Source organism: Cariama cristata, unplaced genomic scaffold (genome assembly GCF_000690535.1).
Source record: "Cariama cristata isolate BGI_N322 unplaced genomic scaffold, ASM69053v1 scaffold4383, whole genome shotgun sequence".
Taxonomy (NCBI): Eukaryota; Metazoa; Chordata; class Aves; order Cariamiformes; family Cariamidae; genus Cariama; species Cariama cristata.
In genome coordinates this window covers 56,764-81,757 of record NW_009607676.1, presented here as the reverse complement: position 1 = coordinate 81,757, position 24,994 = coordinate 56,764, and the positions used below count along the sequence as shown (strand labels likewise).

Sequence of the window (24,994 nt, the reverse complement as noted above, 5' to 3'; positions counted from 1 at the left end):
GGAAAGACACCAAAGAAAGTAAAACAATTGCTTGAAAAGCTGTGTGTTCAGCATATAATAAATATTTCAGGAAGCTAGAGAGATCTTTGAGAACTGATGTAAGCATTAAAGTTTATAAGAATTTCATTGGATATTGAAGAAAGGTGACATAAAAATTATCAGACAAAAGAGTTAATCCAGTACAAACAGACAAGAAAACAAAAACTGTATAAGCGAAGACAGAAAAGATAGATGTCTTATAGATACTCTGAAGGACACATAAGGATGTTAATGACTGATGATATTCTTGTCATTAATAATATCTTTAATTAACAGTATCTTTAACTTGTTGATCTAACAGCAAAATAAATGGAAAATAAGATGAAATTATTATTGTGCAGATTGATTCACATTTATTCCTGGCTTGGGTAGAACAAAAATTATACATTAATAAACAGTAGCATAATTAGAATGGAGGTGGCAAAACATCAGAACTGGCTGCATTGCACTGTAGAACTCAAAAGAGTTTAGATCTATGTGAAAACAGTGATGCTGCTGGGAGGAACAGCTTGTGGTGCAGGGATGGATGCAGCCGGCACTCGCGTCGCACAGCCCCGCCTGCCTTTACCACACCAAATAGGGTGCTAAAGAGTTAAGGAGACCATTTCCCCAGCACACTACCTAACTTTAGACCAGTAGCACTGTTCTTTGGAATAAGAACCATACTGGGAGATTTGTGTCTGACTAGAGGACAACCTCAGAACAGTAAAACCTAAGAGATCGAAAAGATGAAGGATGTTGTTCCCTCCTAGTGCAAATCATTCCTTTCAGCATAGTTCCCAGAATTTTATACAATGTCCCATTCAATGCCACAAATTATAGGATTGGGATTCATTTCTTAAGAAACCACTCTGCAGTCTTACAGATGTCTCCATATGAAAGTAAATCCTGAGAATCAGCCCAGACTCTCTTTCATTTGATAGCTTTTGCCTGAATGTCTGTGGAAGAACTTTTAGGTGTGTTTTCTACCTTGTAAAATTTAAGAACACTCTGAAAAACAAATGCAAAACAGATTGCAGGCTCTCGGGCTTGACCAGAGCAGTATTTTACAGAACAGAAGACTGGAGTTTAGAGCTGACGTATTGTTCCTTGGCTTATGTGTCAGCGAGAATAATGCAGCCCTCGGGCAACACACTGACTCTCTCTAGGGGGATGTTCAGCCTCTATCATTCAATAGCAACTTTGTTTACCAGCAGAGAGAAAGTATTGGCAGGAGCCTAAATAAAAGCATTAATTTCCTTTTTCATCTTCATCTGGCTGCTAATGACGAGGAGATTGGACTTTTTCATAATGTGCAAAATAGAATATACCTCTCTGCACATCTCTTTTGTGATGAATTGATGAGCAACAGCTAATGGCTGCTGGCTGTTGAACTCCAAGAACGATGTTTGTCTGGGAGCATTTGTGTTCCTGTAATTCACTTTTCCTTTATATTTAAAAAAAAGTTCTGGATTCTGAGGAAAAAAAAAAGTCTATTTTCCAGTCAGTTTTAAGAATATTTTCTTATGCTGTGTTCCCTACTTATCCCTGTACACAGGCTTGACCCCACAGATCTATGGAATATGGGTGTCAATAGTACAAACTAATGTTACGGGAACGTGTGTTTAATTTGCATGATGCTAGCTCTTTTTATCTGAACGGAGACTAGTTTTGCTTAACAGTTACCATTACCATGTTAATGATTTTGGTTCTTATTTTTCTGCTGACACCAGGACCATCACCAAATCTTTTTTCTCTCTTCATATTCTAGCTCCTCTATCTGAAGATGACATTCTCTTCCCACTTCTCTCATATTTCCCTCCCTTCCAGTTTAACTAAAACAGGACATATTTTTCTATTGGCTTAACCTTTCAGTAGCCTTACTTCATCCACAGAAAATGTTAACCTTTTACTCCAAAAGATGCCTTCATTCTCCCTCATCCCATTGACACAGAGCCCCACAATGACCCCATTGACTTTTGAATTCCCCATTACTTCCCTCAAGATTCTCACGCTTCCAGTTTGACTGTGGCCTTTCTCTCTCTGAATCACTTTTTATTGTGTACTTTCTTCTGTGGTTTTCCTTACCAAAGGGATTGCCTTGTCTTACAAGGCAAGCATCCTACATTTCCTTACATTTTCTCATATTGTATTTGCTCATACCACTTAGATTGTGAACTCTGTTGAGCTCTGTTTCCATTCTTTGCTTAGTACAATTCGTCTCTTGTAAAGCTCTGTATATATCCAGGGTGCTAGTTAAAAATCAAATAATAAATTCATTTACTTTTTTTAAAAGGTACAACATTCTTATTTAAGCGAACATGCATTTTAGAGCCACACAAATACTGATTCTAAATTTAAAACCACCCAATTATGTGCTTAAGGAACATTTAAGAAAGTAAATCATGGTTTAAAATATGAACTAAGATGGCTTTTTTTCCCCTCTCAGTCTGAAGTACTGTATAATTCTTTTAAAAATGTAAACATATTATATCTTTGCACTGTATATAGCTACTTTGTGCCATATAATTTTTTTTAGCTTTGCCATGTTATGTGAGGAAACTCCATCTAACTTCAGCCACATTGTATGGCCCACTGAACAATCCATACTGTTTTAAAATAAGTAGCTCTCTAAATTGATAAAAAAGGCAGATCTGAAAATATTTTAAAACTACTACAATTGTTTTTGTGTAATGTTCTAAATTTCTATTATTTTTTGGACCTTAATTACAACACATGAAGATCAACACTGCTGTTTTGCAATGAAATATAAAATGTAATACAGAAATTATTATTTATAGGGAGATTAAAGTCTAAGTTTATCACTCATTAAATGATACCTTCACACTCCTTTGTCATATTCAGCGCTGTAATTTGAATTACAAATTAGGTGGAGGAATACCTGTGGCAAAAATGCTTGAGCTTCTTGGATCCTGTAAAAATTTGGGAAACTTAAAGTCTTTGTTTGTAAGAACAACCTTAAGTGTTTGCTTAATTCCACCTTTAGTTTTTTAAATGAGTGATCAGTAGCACTAGCATGCATCTGCACAATTTCTTTCATTTCAGTCTATTGGTAAGCAGTTTTGGTTTGCAAAATAATGTGTATATAATTGAAGAGCTGGTTTAGGAAAAATTCTCAGATCCCAGTTTTGTATTGTTTAATCACATAAACAGCTAGTTATGTTAAAAAAAGGCTGAAGTCAAAGGAGTTTGCAAATGTAAAGATTCCAAGTTTGTGCTGTACCTGTACCTTTTGGCTAAATGCTGAAATTTTGCATAATAACTTCAGAAAGTATCATTAGTGACTGTGTGTATCCTGGGCTGGACAGCCTTCCACACAGAAAGCCTCTTCCAAAGAGCAATGCCAAGTGACTTGGGGTGACTGACAATCTAGTCTTTTGTTTTCATTTTGAGATCTGAACTGCTCTTGTTGGAGAGGAAGGTCTCTTTCAACTGAGTCACTCTCAAAGGCTAAGGAAATTTGCTTGGCCAACTAATGAGTCTCCCCATGATGCGACCTGACATGACCATCCTCTTCATCGATGAGTGCTAGCAGAGTGGCTCTCAGCCACACTTGTGTTCACAATGGATCATCCCTTAGTAATCTGGAACTAATGAAAAGGGGTAATATAGAGCATCAGAGACAGAGGTCTTATTTTAAGCTTAACTTCTTACAACATCAAGAGTATTTCAAATCCCATGCCATAATGTATTACTTTTCCTACAGGTAAAATCCAGAATACCTTGCATTGGTCAATCTGGGAAATAATTCAGTTAATCCGTCTTAATCCATTTCTTCCATGCAGATAGTTTAAAAAAGTTTTCTAGAGAAATTTATACATGCTTCCATGGAGAAAAACAATGCCTGGGACTGCAAGGGACAAATGCAGTCTCTTCCTGTGTAGTATCCACCAGTGCAGCCCAGCGTTATCTCGGAGGCTGCGCAATTCGAGTTGTATTGCTCCAGTTTTTGTATTGCCATGATGAGACACCTTGGCCGTTGCTAGAGTCATTATTGGCATTTCTGCTGGGGAGGACAAGATGGCATGGTTAAGTTTCTTGTATAAAAAATGGAGCAAGTTAGCTGCACAAAGAAAAAATATTTCCTATTTCTGCATGTTGGCAATTTCTATTCAGCATCAGACTTAAGAATGCCTTTGCTCTTCACTGCGGTAAAAGTTTCAGTGATTCTGTGGTTGTTTTCAGTGTCTGTATATATATATAAGGTTACTGGATGGAGTAAAACCTGTTGATCTTCCAAGTTGTAAGTCAGTTAAATCAAATGTTTCTGTCTAAGCTAAATGGAGATTGCCTGCCATCCTTTCCTGGTCTGCAGATACCTCAGTTGTTTCTTGCTCAGTCTTCTTAATCAACAACTTCCCCATGAAACGTTGCAATTTCACTACAGAATGTCACGCCTCCATGCAAACCCAGTGTTTAAGGACAAAGCAGGAAGAGAAAAACAAAATTCTTGAGAATTGTGTTGGACTTTCTATTCAAATGACTATGTGTGAGGGCTCTACACAGATTGCTTCATTCATATTTGTGTTTATTTTTAATCTGTTTTTAATTTGTCAGATGTTATGAGAGAAATTGCAGTACTTCAGTAATTTTTTGCAAATATGCTGAAGAAATCAGGAGTGCTGATACAATTTAGGTCAGTGCCCAACAAGAAACATAGAATCATCAAAAGTATCCTGGCTTCAAAAATTCTCTTTTTTTGCTGTTCTATTTACCAAAGTACAAAATACAGCTAGAAATATAGCTGCATGGGTGAGGTACTGAGACGCAAAAGAGGTAGGTGCTCCCCAGGAGCTTGCTTAAATGCATCCTTTTTGCCTCCATGAAAGAGGTGTAACTTACTTTGGATTTAAGATTGGGCAAGGCTATGGATGTCGTAACTGCCATAGAGTACCTAGCACGCTGTGTAGCCACCTTCTAGACTTCCCCATATTTTTTATGTAACTGTGCCCTTTTAGATACATTCTATTTTCATTTGTGTGATGTTACACCAAGACTCCTGTTGCAAAGTGTTAGGAAAAGACTACTTAATAAAGTTTTGTCATTTCACACACATGCCCCTCATGAAGTGCGTCATTACTATGTTCTACAGTTTCTTGGAAGACAAAAACCTACTGGGCAATTGATTCAGCAATGCATGTAAAAATGTGCTTTAAAATAAGTGTCTGATGCAGTGTTTTGTGGAGTCAATCTGTTACTTGTTGCCCTAGGAATACCAGGATTTTTTTTCTCCCAACAATATACCCAGTAAAATGTTGTCCAGTGCAGTATAAATGGTCAAAGTGTGGCACTTCTAGTTAAGGTTGCACTCAGTGATCTTAAAGGTCCTCTCCACCCTAAATGATTCTAGGATTCTACGATTTCTGCCTCACCTAGACTATTTCTTTTGTTCAGTCTAATTCCCACTCTCTTTCTCAATCACTGAGTTACTGCATGTTAATCCAAATTATTTCTAATAATATCTCATAATCCTAGACTAGAAGTGATCTTTCTGATCTTTGTTACCCTACTGTACAACAATTTCTGTCTTTCATTTATTATTGATGCTTATTTTAATTAGAGAATATGTATTTTTTTCTTTCCTATTATATTTTTATAACTTTTGGTGTGTATCACATTTTTCATAATTAAACTGTCGAGGTAGTTGACTTAAGAGAACATGTACTGTACAATTTGGTTTATGCTGAATTGATTTTTAATGCTGCAATTAAGCTCTGATCATAGAAGATATTCATGCATTGTGTGTCTTTGTTCTCCACAGCTCCGACAGAAGCTCCCTTACATCCTCACCTAGGTAGGTGATTTGTCATTCTTATTACTAAAACTCAGAATCACTAACTTTATTATAGTAAACAATCTGTAAGGTCATATGAAACTAGCTCTGGGGAATTCAAATAAAAATGAGACTCATACAAAATTAATTGAATTATGTCTAAGTCTGATTAGTTGTTTTTCAGTAAACAATCTGTAAGGTCATATGAAACTTGCTCTGGGGAACTCAAATAAAAATGAGACTCATACAAAATGAATTGAATTATGTCTAATTCTGATTAGTTGTTTTTTCTTTGTGATTTTTATTGCTGTTTATTTATTGCCTTTGAGCCCTTGCAGTGTGAGTATATCATGCAACAGAGCTTTTCTTCCTAGCTATGTATTATAGCGTCTGTTTGCATGAGGACCAGGGCTGGAGCACCTCTCCTGTGAAAACAGGCTGAAAGAGTTGGTGTTGTCCAGCCTGGAGAAGAGAAGACTCCGGGCTCCAGGGAGACCTTAGAGCAGCCTTCCAGTACCTAAAGGGGCCTACAAGAAAGCTGGGGAGTGACTTTTTACAACGGCATGGAGTGATAGGACAAGGGGCAATGGCTTTAAACTGGAAGAGGGAAGGTTTAGATTAGATATCAGGAAGAAATTCTTCACGGTGAGGGTGGTGAGGCACTGGCACAGGTTGCCCAGAGAAGCTGTGGATGCCCCATCCCTGGCAGTGTTCAAGGCCAGGCTGGATGGGGCTTTGAGCAACCTGGTCTAGTGGAAGCTGTCCCTGCCCATGGCAGGGGGGTTGGAACTAGATGGTCTTTAAGGTCCCTTCCAACCCAAACCATTCTGTGATTCTATGACCCATAACCCCCAGTGTGGGACAGCACTGTCACAGCAGTGCTGGGTCACTGGGACAAAGGTTTTGTCCCAGTGCACATCCAAGGTGCACCTAGGAGCAGGGCACTGCTGCTCCGGCTCTCCAAGCAGGGCACGGTGCACAGAGCATTGCTCCAGTCCTGCACCCACCAACACATGTGTTGCAATTTGACCAGTTCAGGATAGATTCTGGGATCCTTGCTCAGTTTGAATAGCAGGTGACAGTTACTTCATTCATTTAATGGAAGCATTTATAGAGAAGAGTCTGTGTAATACAAATGCACGTGTCAAAGTTTGGGGATTTGGGGGTTTTTTTGGTCATCATACATAAACGGTACAGTAAATCTAGGGGGAAAATTGGAGTCCAAAGCTTTTTGTCCAAGGATTTTTTTCTGAACATTCAGAACAACCAACAATTTAGAATAAAAGTTCTTTAAACATTTAGTATGTACTTGTCGACTGCACTTTTCATAGCCATTGCGCTTTGGTGATAGATTGGGATGCTTCTCAATTTTAGGTGGTAGTATGATCCAGAGAAAGGAAAAAAACCCTGTAACTGACAAAACCCTGCTTTTGTAACTAGCATACTTTAAGAAGCTGATTTCCTCATTTTACAATGCATTTCTTTAGCTCTCGGTAAGGCAACACTTAGAAAGCACTGGATGATTACACTGGGGTTTTTTTCATATAGTGTTTTCTTTTCTTTGTAGCTGAAATGCACAGTGACAGCATTATCCTGCGAGATGACTTTGACTCTTACCATCAGCAAGAATTGAATCCTACCATGTGGTGAGTTTCAGACTTCTGCTTTCCTTTATATGCATTTGAGCAAATTAAACCATTTTGGTTATTATAGTGAAGTATTTGTATTATATTAATCCCCAGATACCTTAGTTCACATTGGTGTAAGCTTATGTGTCTTTGCTCCACTGGGACTAAATATATTAGTTTATTAATGAATTGATTAATGAGTGACTGAGAAATTCTAAACCCATTGAAGTGAGTGTAAATTCTCATTTACTTCAAATTTTTAATTAATCCAAAAATAGAAAGAAGGAGTAGAGTTGAGCTCAGTGAATGTTTTTGTATGAAGATTTTGATTTCTAGAAACCATATCTTTTCATGGAAAAGGTGATGAATTTCAATAATTAAACTCTGATTTTTAAATATTTTTTTTTTATTTCATGTAATATATATTTCTGGTGAAGCTAACTATAGTAAAAATTCCTTCTAAACTGAAATAAAATGTTTCCAAATCATTCCAAACAAAAAATTAACTGGAATTAAAGACCTCCCTCTAATTTTCAGCTGCTGAAAATGTTTAAGGTTGATTTTTTTTCTCTTTTTGTGGAAGGCAAACTTTTTCAAAACTTCTGTATTGTATAGGAAGGAAAACCCTTCCCTTACCATCTCTACACAGCAACTCGTAATTGCTAGGTTTTTTTTCGTTCGATGGGATTTCTGAGTAGGGTCATTCATACTATCACTGTCTATGTCTAAAACAGCAAAAACAGGTTGTTATCATTCTTTAACCAGTAGATGCTGGTGGAGAATCTCAGGACTCCAGGTGCATAATAAGGCAAGTATAATTTAGGACAGGTGAGGCAGAAGCTTTATTAACTATGATCATAGCAAGAGAGCACTCGGACAGCATCTCCCCCTCTGCTCCCCTGTTTCCAGCCAAGTGATTGCAGAGACCCAACCTATACACTGCTTCAGAAAACCAGGAAAGGGTGAGGAATAACAGTCATTTCAATGTTAATATAGCCAAGTATCCACCCCTGGGAGGGATGGACTCCTTGAGTCGCTGCCACAGTTCTAAGGACTCCAACAGTAAATAACAGGACAATACGGAGAGATGGCTGTTGGCGAAGCCTATAGCAGTGGCACGCCCCATGTTATCTTAGCTCAGAAGTGGAGAGCTGGAAACAGTCACAGACTGTTAGCCTTTAGTCAAAAGAAATGTTCTTTTAGCAAAGATAACTCTTAGCCAGACCTCTCAGTCTTAAATGTTAATCATTTTACCACCACGATGATCACAGTGATAGAGTACCTTTTCATGTGATGTAGGTACGTACATCACAAAAGAGGAAATTATAGGTCTCTTACAGTACAAAACTGATTCTGTTCTGTAGAGTCATACTATACCCAGATAAAGACATCTATCGGTCTTAACATGAAGCTTTGAAGGTTTGAGTCTCCCTTTTTTATATGAGATTGTTACTGAGTTTTCTATTCCTTCCAATCCTATTTCATAAATATAATTAATTTTATTGACTTAATTCATAGAAGACACAGAAATATTTTACTGGATTAGTTTATCTTGTTCAAATGAATTCTTCATGGACATTTTGGCATTTACCTGCGTTTGTTAGTTGAGAATACATATGTTCTGTGAAATCTGACTTCATTTTCCTTTTTATTAAGGCCTGTCACACTTTTCCATCTGTGCAGGTCTTTCACAGTTTCACCATCTTACATAAAAAGATTGTGGTTTATGGAATTTTATGGATTTTTTTTTTTTTGCACATACTTATTGTAATACTTTTTAGTATGTGCCTACTATTTTTCCTCCTTTTGTTCCTTTTGTGTCATCTCTTTAAATGTTTTTTTGGACAGATGCATTAAGGATCTGTGATACTATAATATAAAAAAAACCCCACACTTTCTTTATGGGAATGAATAGATCAAGGACTCTTAATGGGTTACAGAATAGCTGCCAAGGTAGGTAGCTTTAGCAGCAGTGTGTTAAATGGACTTGAGTGGAAAGAAATGAGAGGAGGCATTATTTCCCTGCAGATGTCTCATAACTCACGGAGGGCCTGTCTGTTGGGAGCCTCCGTAATTTATTTATCCATTGCTCGCATCTTTAAATTCATCCTTGCTTTACAGAAGTCTCAACAGAGAAATTTCAGACTAAAAGAGCCCCCAGTCTCCTGCTCCTTTTGTCCCCAAGATTTGGATTTGTTCCCCCTGGAATAACCTTGACCCACCTTGGTTGGCATGTCAATGCAGGGAGGTGTGTGCTGGGAGAGAGAGTCCCAAAACTCTCCGCAATCCGGAGAAAGATTTTCCTGTATTAACATCAGAAAGCCAACATCTTCAGCAATGCTAAACCGAAGTGGAGCACAAATAAAGGAAAACTGTAATGAGGTGTCATGAGCTTTTCTGCACAAAGGATTTCTACAGTAGCTCTGCCTCCAGTGAAGACCTGCTTAGTGGCAGAGAGCTCATTCTCATTTGATTGTCTAGTGGGAGTTAAATCAGGGATTATTAAGAGTTTACGCCATCCACCCTAAAATTGCATTTTTTTTCCCCTGGCAGCTGCTAAAATCCCATCTTTAGCAGAAGCAATTGCGGTAACTGCCAGAACAGTATTTGCAGTCCTGCTCGGTCCCTGGTCTGCTGTGCTCGGAGCGTGCGGCAGCAGCTGCCTTGTGCGCACCAACACTCCAGCAGTGCCGTCTCACCAGGGGCCAGTTCGACTAAGCCACTCTAATAATTTCTGAAACCATTATTTGTGTAAAGATGAAAAGAGAAGTGTTTGTATTTTCCTATGATCTTTTCTTCCCAAATCCTACATAATACTGGCTCGGATGTGATTACTGTTGTCCCACTCCTCCTGATCCCCTTTCTGGCACATGCAGCTCTGGCAGAGACGTACAGTCCAAGTGCACAAGCAAAGCATTTTATAGCTTCTCTGTGTGTCTTAATTTTATGAGTCCCAGCAGAGCCTGTGTGTCACCCCATCGCTGGGAGAGGCCTCACCTCAAACAACTATTTTGCACAAGGGCACTGTATGATTTTGAGAGTGACTGCCTGTATTTTATGGATTTCTGCTCTTTCAAATGCATTAAAAGACATATCCTACGCAGCAACCATCTGTTTCTTTGGAGGCTCAGGAGCAGGGAAGGAGTGGCTACAGGTGTTTCCAGAGCTGTAAGGGGAGGAGAAAGGGCAAGTTGCAATGGGTTTGTAAATAGAAAAATCACAGCATCTGGGAATGGGTTCCTGACCTAAATCACGGTTTGGTGATTGAAAGAAAATAGGAGAAACTTCTAAACTGGGAAAGGACAAGGAGAGGAGGAGGCAGCAGGAGAGGACACATAAGGAGAAGGAACCAGGGAGGATTTCTGTGCTGGGAGTGCAGGAATGGGAGCATGTCTCATCTCTCTCATTTTATTGGGACTCAACCATCATAAGGATTTTCTTGTGCGGTGTGTCCAACTAATTTTTATATTCTTTTCTTCCAACCTGCAATCATGTCAGAATATGATTATTTCCAAAGTCCTCAACCTGTAGGCACAAGCCTGATTACTTAAGCAAAGATTTCCTCATTTCATGAGTCTCATTTGCCACCAACTTTACAAAGATCTCTTTGGTTTGTGAAACAAATATGATTCACACACTCAAAAATGTCCAATGTATTTTATGTCTAACATGTATTAGCTGTGGAGGTTAAGATAGATAAGTGACTCCCACTCCATGGTAAACAGTACCAATGGCCATGTAAGCGGTTCACAGATGATTTGCAGAACTAATTAGAGAGTAAAGTTTAGTGCATTGTCGATGAAAAGTCTAATAGTACAGGTGATCCGTGGTCCATGAGACTTGCTGAAAGCTGGCAGGAGTGTGTTCAGAAAGCTCAGGAACCATGGAAGTAATTGTTTTCCTCTGTAGAGAAAGGGAATCTGCACCATGTACTACTTGTCAGGGAAGGGCCAGGGAATGGCTGGATGAGATGAGGTCCAATATGGGTGGTATCTGGAAGACTGTCTAGGTTGTTGAGCACTTGTTTCTGTGACCATCTTGACTCCAAGTAACCTCATAAAATTGCAGAGTATAAAAAAGGTGATATATAAGAACTGAAACAGGTCAAACAAGCACAAATCTAGAAAAAATATTCGGTTTAATCCTATGATAAATTATTTAATGACAAGACAAAAAGGGAGGGGGGGAAAGAAGATGCATAAATTAGCAAAGAAGAGATACTGGCATTAATGTATGTTTCTGTATTAAACAGTTTAACAGTAGGGCTGTAGACAACAGGGGATTCAGTATGTTTGAAAAAGAAAGACTATACAGAAGCTTGTTCCTGGCTAAACTCTCCTTCTCAATTTGATGCCATGTTTCATCTCAAAATGTATCAGCACTCCAAACAGCAATCACTTACAGAAGTCATACTCTTCAAAACTGACATGAAGAAAAGCTGAGCATGTAAAATCAATCAACAAGAAACAGGTTCCATCACTTCTTCATGGCATATGAGAAATGAAGATGTACAGTGATATTTCCAGTGGCAAAGAGGTGGAGGAAAGCTTTATGACAGGAGGGAGAAGTCCTAAAGTGGTTTCCAAATTACACTAAAACTGCAGGATTAAACTTCAGAAAGATTTATGTTTAAAAATCTCTTGGCAGCTTGAGGTGTTTATCTTCTTCATAGTCCAGACATCACAAAAGACATCAGTCAATATAATGTCCACAAACTCAGGTATTGTAGAGGGAAACGAGACGACAAATAGGGATGAGGAAACAGCAGATGTTTCCCCTTCAGCAAAGTGAAGAACAATAGCAGAGAGAGGTGGGACTCTCTAAGCCAGATATGAGAGTGATGGCAGGTCTGCAGAGAAGACATCTAGATGAATATGACACATGTCAACACTGGCAATGAGTACCAGCTGTGAGAAGAAAGCTGAAGTGATTTTAACATACTAAGATTTTAGACCAGGCAGATGAGAAAGATAATGTAAAAAGCTGCACCCAGCCAGGGCAATTAATACTGTCTCCTGTTTGTATAAGTGGAAAAGAACTTAACCTTCCTGTCTGCACCAGGAGAGGAGCAAATTGGATCGTTCTAAATGTATCATACTATGACGATGATCTGAGGAACAGCAGATCAATTATCTTTCTCTTCATGCATTCCTGTCAAGCTAGTGAGGAATTTATTGTCAGAAGTAATGCATTTCAAAGAGACCGCAAAGGTTTGAATTAGGATTACCAACAGCCATCTGATTTCTTATGAGAGAACTCATCCTAGAAAAGACAGGTGATGATGAAACAGCTGTATGAGAAGGACAGTGTTTCTGGATTTCCAGACAGTATTTTGTAGACCACATTACAGAAGTAGAATAGATGAACAGCTGGATCACTTTGTATTCATTGAAATATGAGAATTACAAAATTAAAATATCCCGTGGATTATGTAGCCTGATGTTTCATGAGGGACTAAGTGGTCCTTACATAGTATTCACAGGTAAAGTTTTCCTGCCATATCTGTCTCTCCCTGCGCGTATTAGGAGTTCAGGCAGATCCTCCACTATAATACTCTAAAATGTAGGGGCAGATAATGAAAATAATGCTCAAAACAGCCAGAATCCTACAGAATTCCAGGTATTCTTCTAGGTCCTGTCCGTCTGTTTTTCAGTTATCAGAGTTTGGGGATCAAACTCTGAAATTTAGATGGTGACAGAACACGTCCTCCGTGAACTCTGTTTCTGTACTTTCTCTTAAAGTACATTTTCGTTCACTCACATGCTCTCTTCTTGCCTTATATTGAGAAATAACATCATGGGCTGACTGTGGTTTCTATAAGTAAATATTAATTCATTGAAGTCAATAGGAACTTTATTACTTTATTAGAGGATTTAATTTTACTGCTTAAATTCAAAATCCTAAATGCTATCAATGTGAATTGCTGAATGACTTCATTGATGTGCTCATACAGGAAAAAAAGACAAGGATTTTTTACATCTGAATTTGTTTTGGGAAGTGGACCTGAAACTGACCTTTAATAAAATCTCAGAATAAGGGAGCCATTCGGAGAGTGGGAACAAGGCATTTCTCTGACTTCTGTAATGGACTTGGGCATAAGAAAGCCAGTCCTGTGCTCAATTCACCCAGGACCAACTGAAAAGACCCAAAATAACAAGTGCGATCAATTATTTACCACATCTATGCATCTGAAAACCTAACATCTATCACTCAGTAGAGCTTAGCACTCACAGACCTGCAGGGTACTGTTGTGCAGGGTCTTGTATGCTGCCCAGAGTTAACCCAGTCTGCCAACAGTTACCCACACTCTGCTGCCCTGGGAAGCCAGGGGAGTGGTGAGGTTTGCTACAGAAGCAGACCAGGAGGTAGCTCCATTTAGTTAAACACGTACTTTAAAAATTAATTTAAACATTATTTCTAATCACTACCTGGCTTTGCAGCAGCCCATCCTCCCTTGCTCACACCTTTTGGACACATGGCTCCTGCAAGAAAAGGCTGTCCCAGCCCCATGGGGTAGCTGACAACATTACCAGCCTCTTCCTTGCAATGCAGCTCAAGATTTCATTTACTTTGTCCAGGGCCATGTGGGGTGATGATTCTCAGATACTCAGGAATAGAAAAATCCTGCTCCGAGCAGTTTACAGAAAGACTTGCAGAGGTTTAACACAACACGTATGAAAAGACAAACAAGCAACATAAATGAGGAAAACAGGTGAAAAAAAAAAACAAACAGGGAAATTTGTATAGGAATCAACTATACATTGATAGTGTGTATTAATTATCTATGATGAACTACAATCATTAAAAACTCTGTCATAGAAGTTGACAGCAAGTCCCTATCTCCTTGGGATTTCTTCCTTTCCATCCGATTTCCTGCAAGATCTGCCATCCGGAAATTAGCCGGAGAGTGAAAGGACAGAAGAAAACCAAACCTTTGCATGCTACTAAACTACATCTGGACTGTGTATATGGGAATGTGTATTTTGGAAACATTTGGAAACAAAAGGGTGGCCAAGTCTGAGGCACTCTGTGTGAGAGAAGCCAAAGAAAAAACTGCCTAAACACCCCTTACGTAAGTCCATTGCACTTAAAACTCTCAAAATACTGGTTATTAAAGTGCAGACAAAAATCAGCAAGAAATAAGAAGGTTTGGAGTTCACCCTTGCTTACAACGGAGTTGCTCCAGGAGCAAATGTTTGCCTGTAGGTTTGATGTTAAAGCTGAGCCTTTGATGCCCAAAGGCAATATTGGTCAGCCCCATCGCAGGCAGTTTGTCAGGGGCTGGGAGCATCTCCAAACTCTTTTGAAAATCTGCTGCTCATGTCAAGGGCCAATACCTTGGTCCTCAAAGGTGAGGGAGAGGGCCCTTTCCCTCTACTCCACAGTCAGGCTGCCCACAAAGTCCTTCCTCTTAAAACAAGAAATATCAGGAGAGGAGCAATTAGTTGGCTTAGCAGCACTTACCAGCCTCTCTGAAATTTTCTTCATACTTTTTCCCCTAAAAGGTGGACAGAGTGGCAACTCTCTACTAGGAATATGAGATATGATAAATACAGATAGAAAGCAGCAGCAGGACCAGTGTTACAGCAGCTGGGCTGTAGGAACACCTTGGTGCCCAGTTTTGGGTAGGGTCTGCAGCCTTGAGTCTGCCCTTTGGGGTAAATCACCCTGGGGGCTGGAGGGGGGCTGATCCTAACTCCTTCTCCTGAGCTCTTCCGTATGGTAACTCCACGATGGTGGATTTACATATGGTATGTCAAATGTGCAGTAAGGATTTGGGAAGAGTAACTTCAGGGTAAATTATACGTGTAAGAGTTCTACTTGGTTTCCCACGGTATGATGTTTTGCAGTTGATGAGCAGGGACACTCCTTGTTGCAACTGGGACAGTTTGCAGAGAGTGAGTGCTTATGCACAAAGGCCTTTCTTGAGAGGCGGCTCTAGTACATCATACGTACAGTTGCTCAACCTTTACTTTCAGCACCATGGCAACAAAAGTGTGCAATATTTCTGAGTGCCATTTTACAGTTTGCACCACTGATGCAGTCTCAGTAGTACAGTTTATGATTTCCATTTTGAACATGGTGTGTTCTTCCTGTAGGTCTGAATGCAGTAACTGCGAGGTTGGAGAGCAGTGCGGTGTGATAATGCACGGCAATGCCGTCACTTTCTGCGAGCCATATGGTCCCAGAGAACTGGTAAGTGAAGGCTGGCTCATCTGCTGGGGTTGGGACTGCCGGCTGTGAATGGAGGCTGCGTTGGCTGCAGAGATGTTGTGTGCTTTGAAAGTCTGGTGTTCAGTGGAGATGCTCTTGAGCAAGGCAACAGGGCCATAGAAGAGCACCAAGGAGCATCCCAGTGTTTTAAACCATAGATGCTAACCAAAGGTTATTGCAATAGTTTGCAAGGGAAAGTCTCTTGGTCTGATGTGCATCCAAGTTATTTAAAGTATCTATAAAATACTGGAAAGGCAAAGAAATAAAATTGTGTTATCAAACTGGCATCATTCTCTTTTTATTTCCAACAATGCAATAGAGGCAAGGTTCATTTTTCTTCTCTTATTTTATTAGCTGTGTCCCATTTTTAGTTGTTGCTGTTGACGAATGTTAATTTGATTGTAAAACATCACTTGTGAACAATGCATCCTACAGACTTAAACGCGGCCTGGAGCAAGCACCTGCCAGTCTCAAGAAAGTGTATGTAACAAACTGAGTCACGATGAAGGAGACAGAATTAATTTCATTGGGGGGTAGTTTGGTCATAAAATTGCTGTAAGAAACAAAATGGTGCAATTTGCATTAACTTGGGATCATCTGGGTGTAGAAAATGAATTGAAAGATATATAACCAACGCCCACGTGCTGATGCTGGGCAGCTAGCTACAATAATATACATAAAATGGGAGAATTGGAAAGGACTGAAAAATTAAAAGGCCAGCTCAAAGCTTGTGTAACTCAAAATTAATTTTCATGTTTTCAACAGTCTTCTGAGTGGAGGGAGAGGCTGACTAGAGCTATTTGAAGAGTACATATGGAAGAGGGCCATAAAACAGAAGTAGTTTTGGCCAGGCATCTTCTTTTCATTTCAGACACTGACAATTCTTTAAACAGGGTTAATTTTACATCCTTAAATGAGACTGGAATTCCACAAATGCAATGTAGATATTGCTGGTGTGGTGCCTCAAAGTCATAAACACATATAAAACTAATTTAGAGGTTTTAGAGATAAAGGAGAATTTCAGTCATTTCCCTCACAGCCAGCTCCAGCCGGGGGATCCTGACAGGGACGCTAAATTGTCTCTTTGCTACTTTGAATGTTATCTGAATGTACTATGCTTCATTAACTGCCTTGAGAAGAGATGCACTTTTTTATGTCCTGTGCAAAATGAAGTCACACCACTGGGATATTTTTCCCAATTTTTAAACTGATTTTTAGTTGTAGTATTGAGAATAGGTAACACTCCTTGAAAAAACAATCATTTTATGACATTTTACAAAGCCAGGGTCTCAGCTCTCAGAGTTTTGAAACGTCATTAATTAGCTATCTTCTCCGTGCCAGTATCTAATTTAGACTACCCTTAGTAATCATGAACTGGCTTCAAAATCCAGTGTTGGAACGTATTTGTCGTATTACCATGTGATAAAATAGCAGTACCATGGCATCAGGAACTTGGAAAAATTTATTATGATGCTAAAGTGGTGTGATTAGATAATCAGCTGAAAAAGACATCATGCTTATAAACAGTTAGCAGCCTAATAATGAAAGTGTTTATAAATATTATGGCAGTGTAGCAGAAAAACCAAATCCTTCTGAAGGAATATGCTAATGGCTTAACATTTTGGATGAGCACAGGACGGTGTTCATGCCAGAGGTCTGACCTAGTTTTATTTTTGAGTATGGACACAGATTTAATTCCCTGTTTTCTTAGAACCAACTTGTTTTTGATTTGTAATCATGTTTCAACGATTTCACAACCTATCTCTTCCTGTCACAAATTTTAAAACCTGTTTCATTTCTCCAATCATTATGCATTTTTATTCTATCGCCTTTACTATTTGAATCCTATTCTGTCCCTGCTTGAAATGGCTCTTGAAATCTCTGTTCCTGTTCATGGCTCCTAGTGCCACATTATTGCTTTAGAATACTTAGTCAAGAAGGGTTGAATTTGCAAAATGTATTATACCAACAGCTGTGACAGCTGCTGGTTTTCTTCCTTGACTTCCCTCTCTTCTCCTGGCTCCCAGCAGCTGCCTGTTACTGCAGGCAGAGGTTTTTTTAATGCCAGCTCTCCGTGTCTGTTGGTGAGAATTTACCACTGGCAAAATCCTGGAAAGATGTACAGCATCAGAGATGCTGCAAACAAAGGAAAATAGCTACTAAAGGCTCCCTACCAGCCTCTCTGCAGTGTCTGAACTGAGTAGTCCTTTGCAGAACTTTGCAAAAAGTTTTTAGTAAGTCTAATGCTTTTTTCTAAAGCATTACTGAAATAATTCACAACATAGTCTCTTTTAAGTCTACATGAATGCCCCTCCTGTGATTACTCATACATTTAATTTCTTGGTGACTTGAGACACTGAACATTGGTAAAGAGTTTCATTTTCAAATTAGAACTCGCACAACGTAATTAATTGAATGTAAACTAATATAATAGGTACTCATAACTCAAGTCAGAAAGCACTTTATTATTTGGTGTGGTAAGTGTGATAGCTAATACTGAATCGATCCTGACAGAATGGACTTAAATGAGGATGTGACTGTATTTTTAAAGGAGTTAGATAAATGCAGCTTCCCTGTTTTTGTTTAAAGACTAAAATTACCTGTTAGGAATATTCCAAAATAGAGGAAAACTGTATTTTAAGTCGACATTATGTACAGATAGTGCCAAATTTTCAAGTAGTTTTAAAAGTTGCTGTTTGAGATGATTGTGAAGCCTTGGGAATCTGTCCCACTGAATCTGTCTTAATTCACAGAGCATTAATAGCTGCGATAAATTTCCGAAATTTCCACTCACCCTCCTAAAGCACATGTAGTCTTGTTATCAGCTAATCTTCAGTGCATTTCAGTGAAGATCACATTTTTAAATATGTATAAGAAGTTCCTCTCCGTATGTAATATATATGTAGAAAAGAAACAAAACACATCAAAAATTCATGCCAACTCATGCAGGTCTCTGCCCATTATTTTAAAAAACATCTTTTCAAGAATACCTCAACTGGGTGCACGCCGGCACTGGAAGAAGTCCAGTCTCTTTTGTTCTTCTGCATCATCACCTGTTCCCTCCTGATGGGGGGAGAGATGGTGTTCATATGAGCATTGGTAGGTTGCATGGCAAACCACACCAGAAAATGAATCCAGGTTAAAACTGACTTGCAAAGAAAAAAGATTGTTAGTTTAACAGAAGTCAACTATTCAAGCTGATTTAACATGTAGCTACCCAAAAGCTGATGTTAGTACATGGAAGGGAACGGAGGGAGCCATCACCTAGAATTTGTTAATTGTATGCATTTGAGCATACATTCTGAATATACATTTGTAAAGTTACAGAAATTTTTTTGAAAGTCTCCAAAGACAGAGAAGTCAATACAGGTGACTGAGAGATAACATTTGTTCTGTTTCAAAGGAGTCCTAAGCTAACAATTAGAAAACATCTGCATTTAGGACTAGCTTTTGCTCAGTGACATGCAGCAATGCACAGGGTAATAAGGGACTTCAGACATGAGCGAAATCTCTCAGCAGTTTTCATGTTTATCTGCATAATAGGTAATTAAAGAGCACAGGAATACCTGATAATGGAAGAATCCCTGCTTTCACCATGTCTCAGGGAAATTACGCAGAAATTGTACTGTTCATCATTACAAAATGCTAATAAAATTGCCTTTGTAATACTGCCATAGTTAATGGATGCTTGAAAGAATGTAGCGTCTTCCAAGTCATTGAGTCTAATCTTTACTTGGGTGCTGGCTTTTTTAGAAAATGGCAGTTTAGTGTCTGTAAGCTCAAATGTTTATCTATATTTTGCAGATTACCACTTTTTTTCATTCTTATCTACTATGTGGTTTCCTCTACATCACTCATATAAGCAAAGCAGAGGATCATTCAAGTCCTTCAGGTGCTCTGCTTGGAGCCGCCTCCATACAGATTTCCAGCTGAGCTCTGGTAGCCAAAGCCTGCTAGCCCTGGGACCTTACTTCTGGGGCTGAATTTGCCTAGAGGTTTAACTTCCCTGTGGCATATCCGTGATATGACATGGTGCATGGATGCAGATCACAAGGAGCACATCCAATGGAAGAGTCTGTCACTTCTCTCGTGGGAAATGACATGAATTATTGGTGCATAGGGTCTGATATGGGAGGACAACTCCAAGGTCTTGAAAACTAGGATGAAGGCATCACTAGCAAAAATGTCAGATGAATTTAAGGTGTTTGCTGTCCCTGTTCTTCCAATTAGATGACTTCTTTTATAATTGTGTAAACTCGCTGTCTATCTAGGTCATGTCTTTTCTCCTTTTCTCTTTTGATTTAATGTTGTCATTGTCTTTCAGCTTCTACATTTTTTGCTTCTTCAATGTAGCCTTTAAAATCTGCTTATAATGATAAATTATATTTTTGTTTGGGTTTTGCTAAAGAGAATGAACCAAACTTTGAGTCATCTCTTTTTGGAGTGACCCTCCAGTTGGTTTTTCTACTTGCTAAACAGTTGCAATGATTTTTCAGCTCTTTGATGAAATAGCTAGATCAGGCAGTGTTTTTAGGTAGTATTTCTGCTTTGCTTGTTATGTAGCAGTATTGTTAAGTCCAACTTTCAAAATGAATTGAAAATAAATAAGTGTCCTTCACAACACTCTAGTGCTTTTTATCTTATAATATTTTCGGGAAAATGGTTGTAATTTGAGTTACTGTAATATGGGGGTTTTGAAAGAAGGGAGAAAGGCCTCAAAGGAGGGTGGTGTGCTGAATACAGAGTGAGCTGCTCGGTGTTTTCTGCCTGTTTCTAGGTCTTGGTAGGATGTCAACAATGTGTAGATGCTAATACAAAATTTCATTGCATATATTACACAGTATCACGAAGGGGTTTTTTGCTTTACTGTTGAGGACTTAGGTTCTGTTATTCCCTCTTAATGTTTCATTTTACTATTTTAGGTTTGCTTAATGTTATTTTTATTATTTAGTTATGATCATTTTTGGTTCTTGTTCTGTGCTGGAAGAAGTGAAAACCATTCTGTATATACAGCTTTGTACTCAGCTGACCGTAAACCACAGAGTTCATTTTTTCAATCTTCTATGCACATAAATGTACTTGCTTTGTAGACATTAATATGATGAAAGAAAAAAAATTTCAGCTTTGACATATGATGAGATATCAATAATCAAAATGACATAACAGAAACATCCATATTCACTCAGCCTGAAAGGGTTGGCGATTAATAGTTTTCTGCACTGGAGGTTTGGTATCCAGAGATTTTCTGTGCTTTCAAAGAAAAACAAGCGATGAATGTATTGTTTTGTTGATCTAACATAACCTCTCTGCTATTTGCTTTTCTTCCTGCAGACCACCACTGGCCTTAACACAACTACTGCATCCGTCCTTCAATTTTCCCTTGGTAAGTTTAGCTTACACTTTTACCTGAGAAAGTGTAAAAAGTCATTTCTGCAAAGGAAAATGGCCCTCAAGTTCAGGCTTACCTTTCTAGTCAATGTTCCACTTGACATGAGGGATTAAAAAAATCTTTCAGAAACTGCAGCACATTTATTCATCTCCTAATCTAGAGCTCCTAATCTAAACTTTGGCAAGGAGAAACTCCAGTGGATACTCTGATGATGTGAGGCACAGTCATGTTTGGGTTTTGGGTTTTTTCACTTATTTTATAACCTGATGGATAACATTATAATCACTTGCTCTTTCTCTGAAGTGTGATTACTATTTCTAAAAAATGAACTTTCTAAACATTTTAAATGCTTGATATATTCCAAGTTACGACTAAGTAGTACTGGTTTTAACACATCTGTACAAACAGAATAGATAGGGTAGACCTAAACTGAATCCTTTTTAGTTTGTATTATCAACAGCGTGGTTGTGTGTTATATTACTTAGGATATCTGCTGTAAGTTATTGCACGTTTTCACTGTGTAGTTGTGGCTATAAATAATGGCAGAAGTTGTGGCTTGGGCTGAGGGCAAATTGGGAAAACTTGTTAACTCATATCTTAGTGTTCAAAATATGAAGGAAAAATGTTTTTATGATATAAATGGTTCAATAAAAAAGCAAGCAGGAAATATAGCCTGTTTCCTCTGTGGGCCCCTGGATATGTATTTCCAAATCATATTCCTATTTTTAAAAAAGTAATTCTCCAAAAATATCTCGGCAGATGTGTGATTAAACTCTGGAAACCTCAGTTGGAAATAAGAGATATCAGGTAGCTTGGGAAGCAGCTTGGGTATTTTAATGGGTTGGAAATCAAAATCCTAGAAGGCTCAGAAATATGTCATTGAAATTTGTTTTTACCTGAAGTTGTTCGTTTGGCTATTTGAGGTCATCATTACCTGTCACCATGCAATTGACTGCAATGTTAACAGTTCTAAGGATTGGTATCTACCCTTTTATTTTGAATTACCATTTTTAAAAAGCCAGAAAAATGTATTCATCTATTCCTAACTGAATTATTGCATAAACATTGGACATCTCCAGCAAAAAGCAGCCTGGAGCCGCCCTGCAGTTTCATCCAGCCAGGGAAAGGGGAGCAACCCACTTGATTTGCTAGGACGTGTCGCTTGCCTGCAGAAGCCCTCCCACCCTTGGCTGTGCTTGAGGATAAGTGACTTCTATAGTGCTGTAAATTTGCAATGATGGAGGAATTTTGCTTTTTGGGTAAATTTACAAAAATCTTCTATGGGTTATTGTTACGATGACCCAGAGTGAGTAACAGCAGTGGAAGGTGAATGGGTTGGTGGTTAGATGTTTGCTGTCACAGCTCAGTGGCTGGTGTCTGCTGCAGGTGAAGTGCAGAAGGGTGCAGGTTCCCAGAACCTTCAAAATTAGACTTAAGATTTCACTAGTAGCCTTTGTTCCTGTCAACTGGGGAAGGTCAGATAAAAAAGGGGTAAGAACAGGCTGAGTAGGAAGTACTCTATATGACAGGATTGTCATGAATATATGGTAAGAATACGTTAACCTGTACCAGTAGGAGCCAGCAAAATCCCCAGTATGATGGAGCAGGAGAGGGGTGGATGCACATCTGAGTAAATCAAATTTCAACCTGAAGTTCAAAATGTATCACATTTCCCAATGTGCCTGTGCTGAGCTTGAAATACAGTGCAGATTGGTTTTGTGACTGATAAAAACCGGCATGAGCCGGGGGACTACTGCTGAGCTCAGCAGTACTTGGCTTTAGAATCATAAATCTAAACTAGGTATTTGCCAGTTTCCAGCTTATTCCCAAATGTCCAATTTAATCATAACCCTATTTAGGGATTCATCCAAGGGAATTGCCTTTTTTTAAAAGAATGTTTAACACTTTCTATCGACAGCAGAATAGCTTAAGCTGTAATCTTTCAGGGGTATCTTTATATTAAATTCATCACATAGCTTTGACCACATTAAAGTGCATAACCTTTGATTCCTCTTGCCACTAATTATCAGATGGAATTTTGTATTTGCAGGTATATAAGCAGAATGAGGACTGGGAAATGAAGCAAAAAAATGGTCCTGCTTTCACCTTAAATCCCAGATCCTTTTAAACTGTGTGGTCAGGAAGGCTAACACCCTAGTGAATTTTTCATTAGTTGATATTCTGTGTAGTTTCCTTCATGTACCACCTATTTGGTAGTCTTGCCCTTTAAAGGGCAACAGGGTTGAAAAGGTGCCCTTAAGATGAAGGCTTAATTAGTATGAAAAGGTAATTAGTAAGGCCTGTTCAGCACACAGGACAACATTAATGTGCACTATCCTTTCTGACTGAGACCAACTTGTCTGCCACACAGCATTCACTTGGAGCTGGTGACATTGCCTTTTGGTCCAGGGCTGGGGTGATGTTTACATTCATGCACTCTCTGCCAAAGTGTGAAGAAAATGTCAGTTACTTCAGGTGTCTTCATCATCCACAACTACATTTCTCCAAGACCAAACACTGACATGTGAAAGACAAAGTCTAGCATTTTCCTTAATGTTCAGTGGGGTTGTTAATTGAGATATTTGAAGCAATGCCTTTGGGCTCTCTCAGGCCAGAACATCTAATTCAACAGCTTGGGATTGCAGGATATTGCACAAAAGCCTCCAGATTCAGCTGCCACACAGTGTTAGTCTGATTCATTAGCTGAAATAGTCTCTTTCTCACTCCAAAGCTCAGGCTTTTCCCCTTAGCTACATTCTTGGACTTCTCCAGGGATGACTATGATCTGTCATTCGCGTAGGCTACTGTGGTGGAAGGTGACTCATAGTACTGAGAGATTAGAGACTGAGCTAAACACAGCAAAAAAAGAGACCCATGAAATCCCATAAGGAGAAGAGGAAAGGCTTTAAGGGAGCAATGCCAAGGCGTGAGGTGTGCAAGCAGTTCTGCTCATGCGTTTTTCCTGGCGTGTCCCCTCCAAGCATACGCTCTCTTGGCTGTGGTGTACGTGGGCTGTGCATGCTCTGCATGGGCAGTTCAGCATTGGCAGGCTCTTCCCATCCCTCTTTCCTTTGCAGTGCCTCCCAGTCACAAAGCCAAACCCGAAGGCTCTGTGATGAGTACCAACACTCAGCCTGGCCTCCAGGGCAGGTGCTTCTCAAAGCGGTGTGTGTCACGACATCAAAATTGTTAATGGAAAATATTACGTTACCTTGAAGAACTTTGTTCCATAGCTCTCTCCTTACTTCTTAGTATTGCTGGACCATTTCTGGCTGTTAAATAATGTGTGAAAATGGGAATAACTTGATAAGGAAAGCTCCCACTCTTCAGCTTCGTTATGAAAATTCTTTATCACTCCTCTGAGAACAGGATGATTTTGACAGTATCATGTACTGGATAAACACACAATGTTTGTAAGGCAGGACCCTACTTTAAAATTGTTTTCCCTTCAACTTTTATGCCATTATCACAAAGATCTGCTGTCAGTACTAGAGGAAATTAGCAATTCTCCCTCCCCATCCCCCTGCCCCTTTCATAAACCCTCCTAAACCCTCTACTATTTTCTATTAAAGCAAAACTGACTTGGGGGAAACAGCTTTCTTTTAAGTTAAAAAATACCTTCTGGGATGGAATAAGTCTTCAAAAATTTCAAACATTCGGCACTTCAGCTCCATTTTTTAAAGATCAAGCCATTAGTCTTGCAAACAAAGAACTAGTCAAAGGTTCAAAATTTTTTTTGCTCTATTTGGAGAAAAAGCTTGGGGTGGGACTCTCCCTTCCACAAACTCATGATAAAGAACTTTTGCAAAGTTGGGTTCCCAAATCTAGCAGATTTTACTTTGGGTCAATTATTAATCCCTACTTTCAGTCACCCCCAAAACTACCCTTCTAGGGAAATATGTGATTTGCAATTTTTTTCAATATGATTGTAATGACAAACCATCTTTCCCT

General features: G+C 39.0%; 1 protein-coding gene across 1 annotated transcript in view; it reads left to right on the top strand.

Moving 5' to 3' along the window:
• The window catches only part of LOC104159011 (reelin-like), a gene marked incomplete at both ends in the record, with an annotated part of 81,005 nt that overhangs the window by 3,393 nt on the left and 52,618 nt on the right, over nt 1-24,994 (top strand). Inside the window, 3 exons of the mRNA XM_009696807.1 lie at nt 7,380-7,458; nt 15,540-15,636; nt 20,986-21,037. Coding sequence (XP_009695109.1) covers nt 7,380-7,458; nt 15,540-15,636; nt 20,986-21,037 — 228 coding nt within the window. The remainder of the gene's footprint in view (nt 1-7,379; nt 7,459-15,539; nt 15,637-20,985; nt 21,038-24,994) is intronic.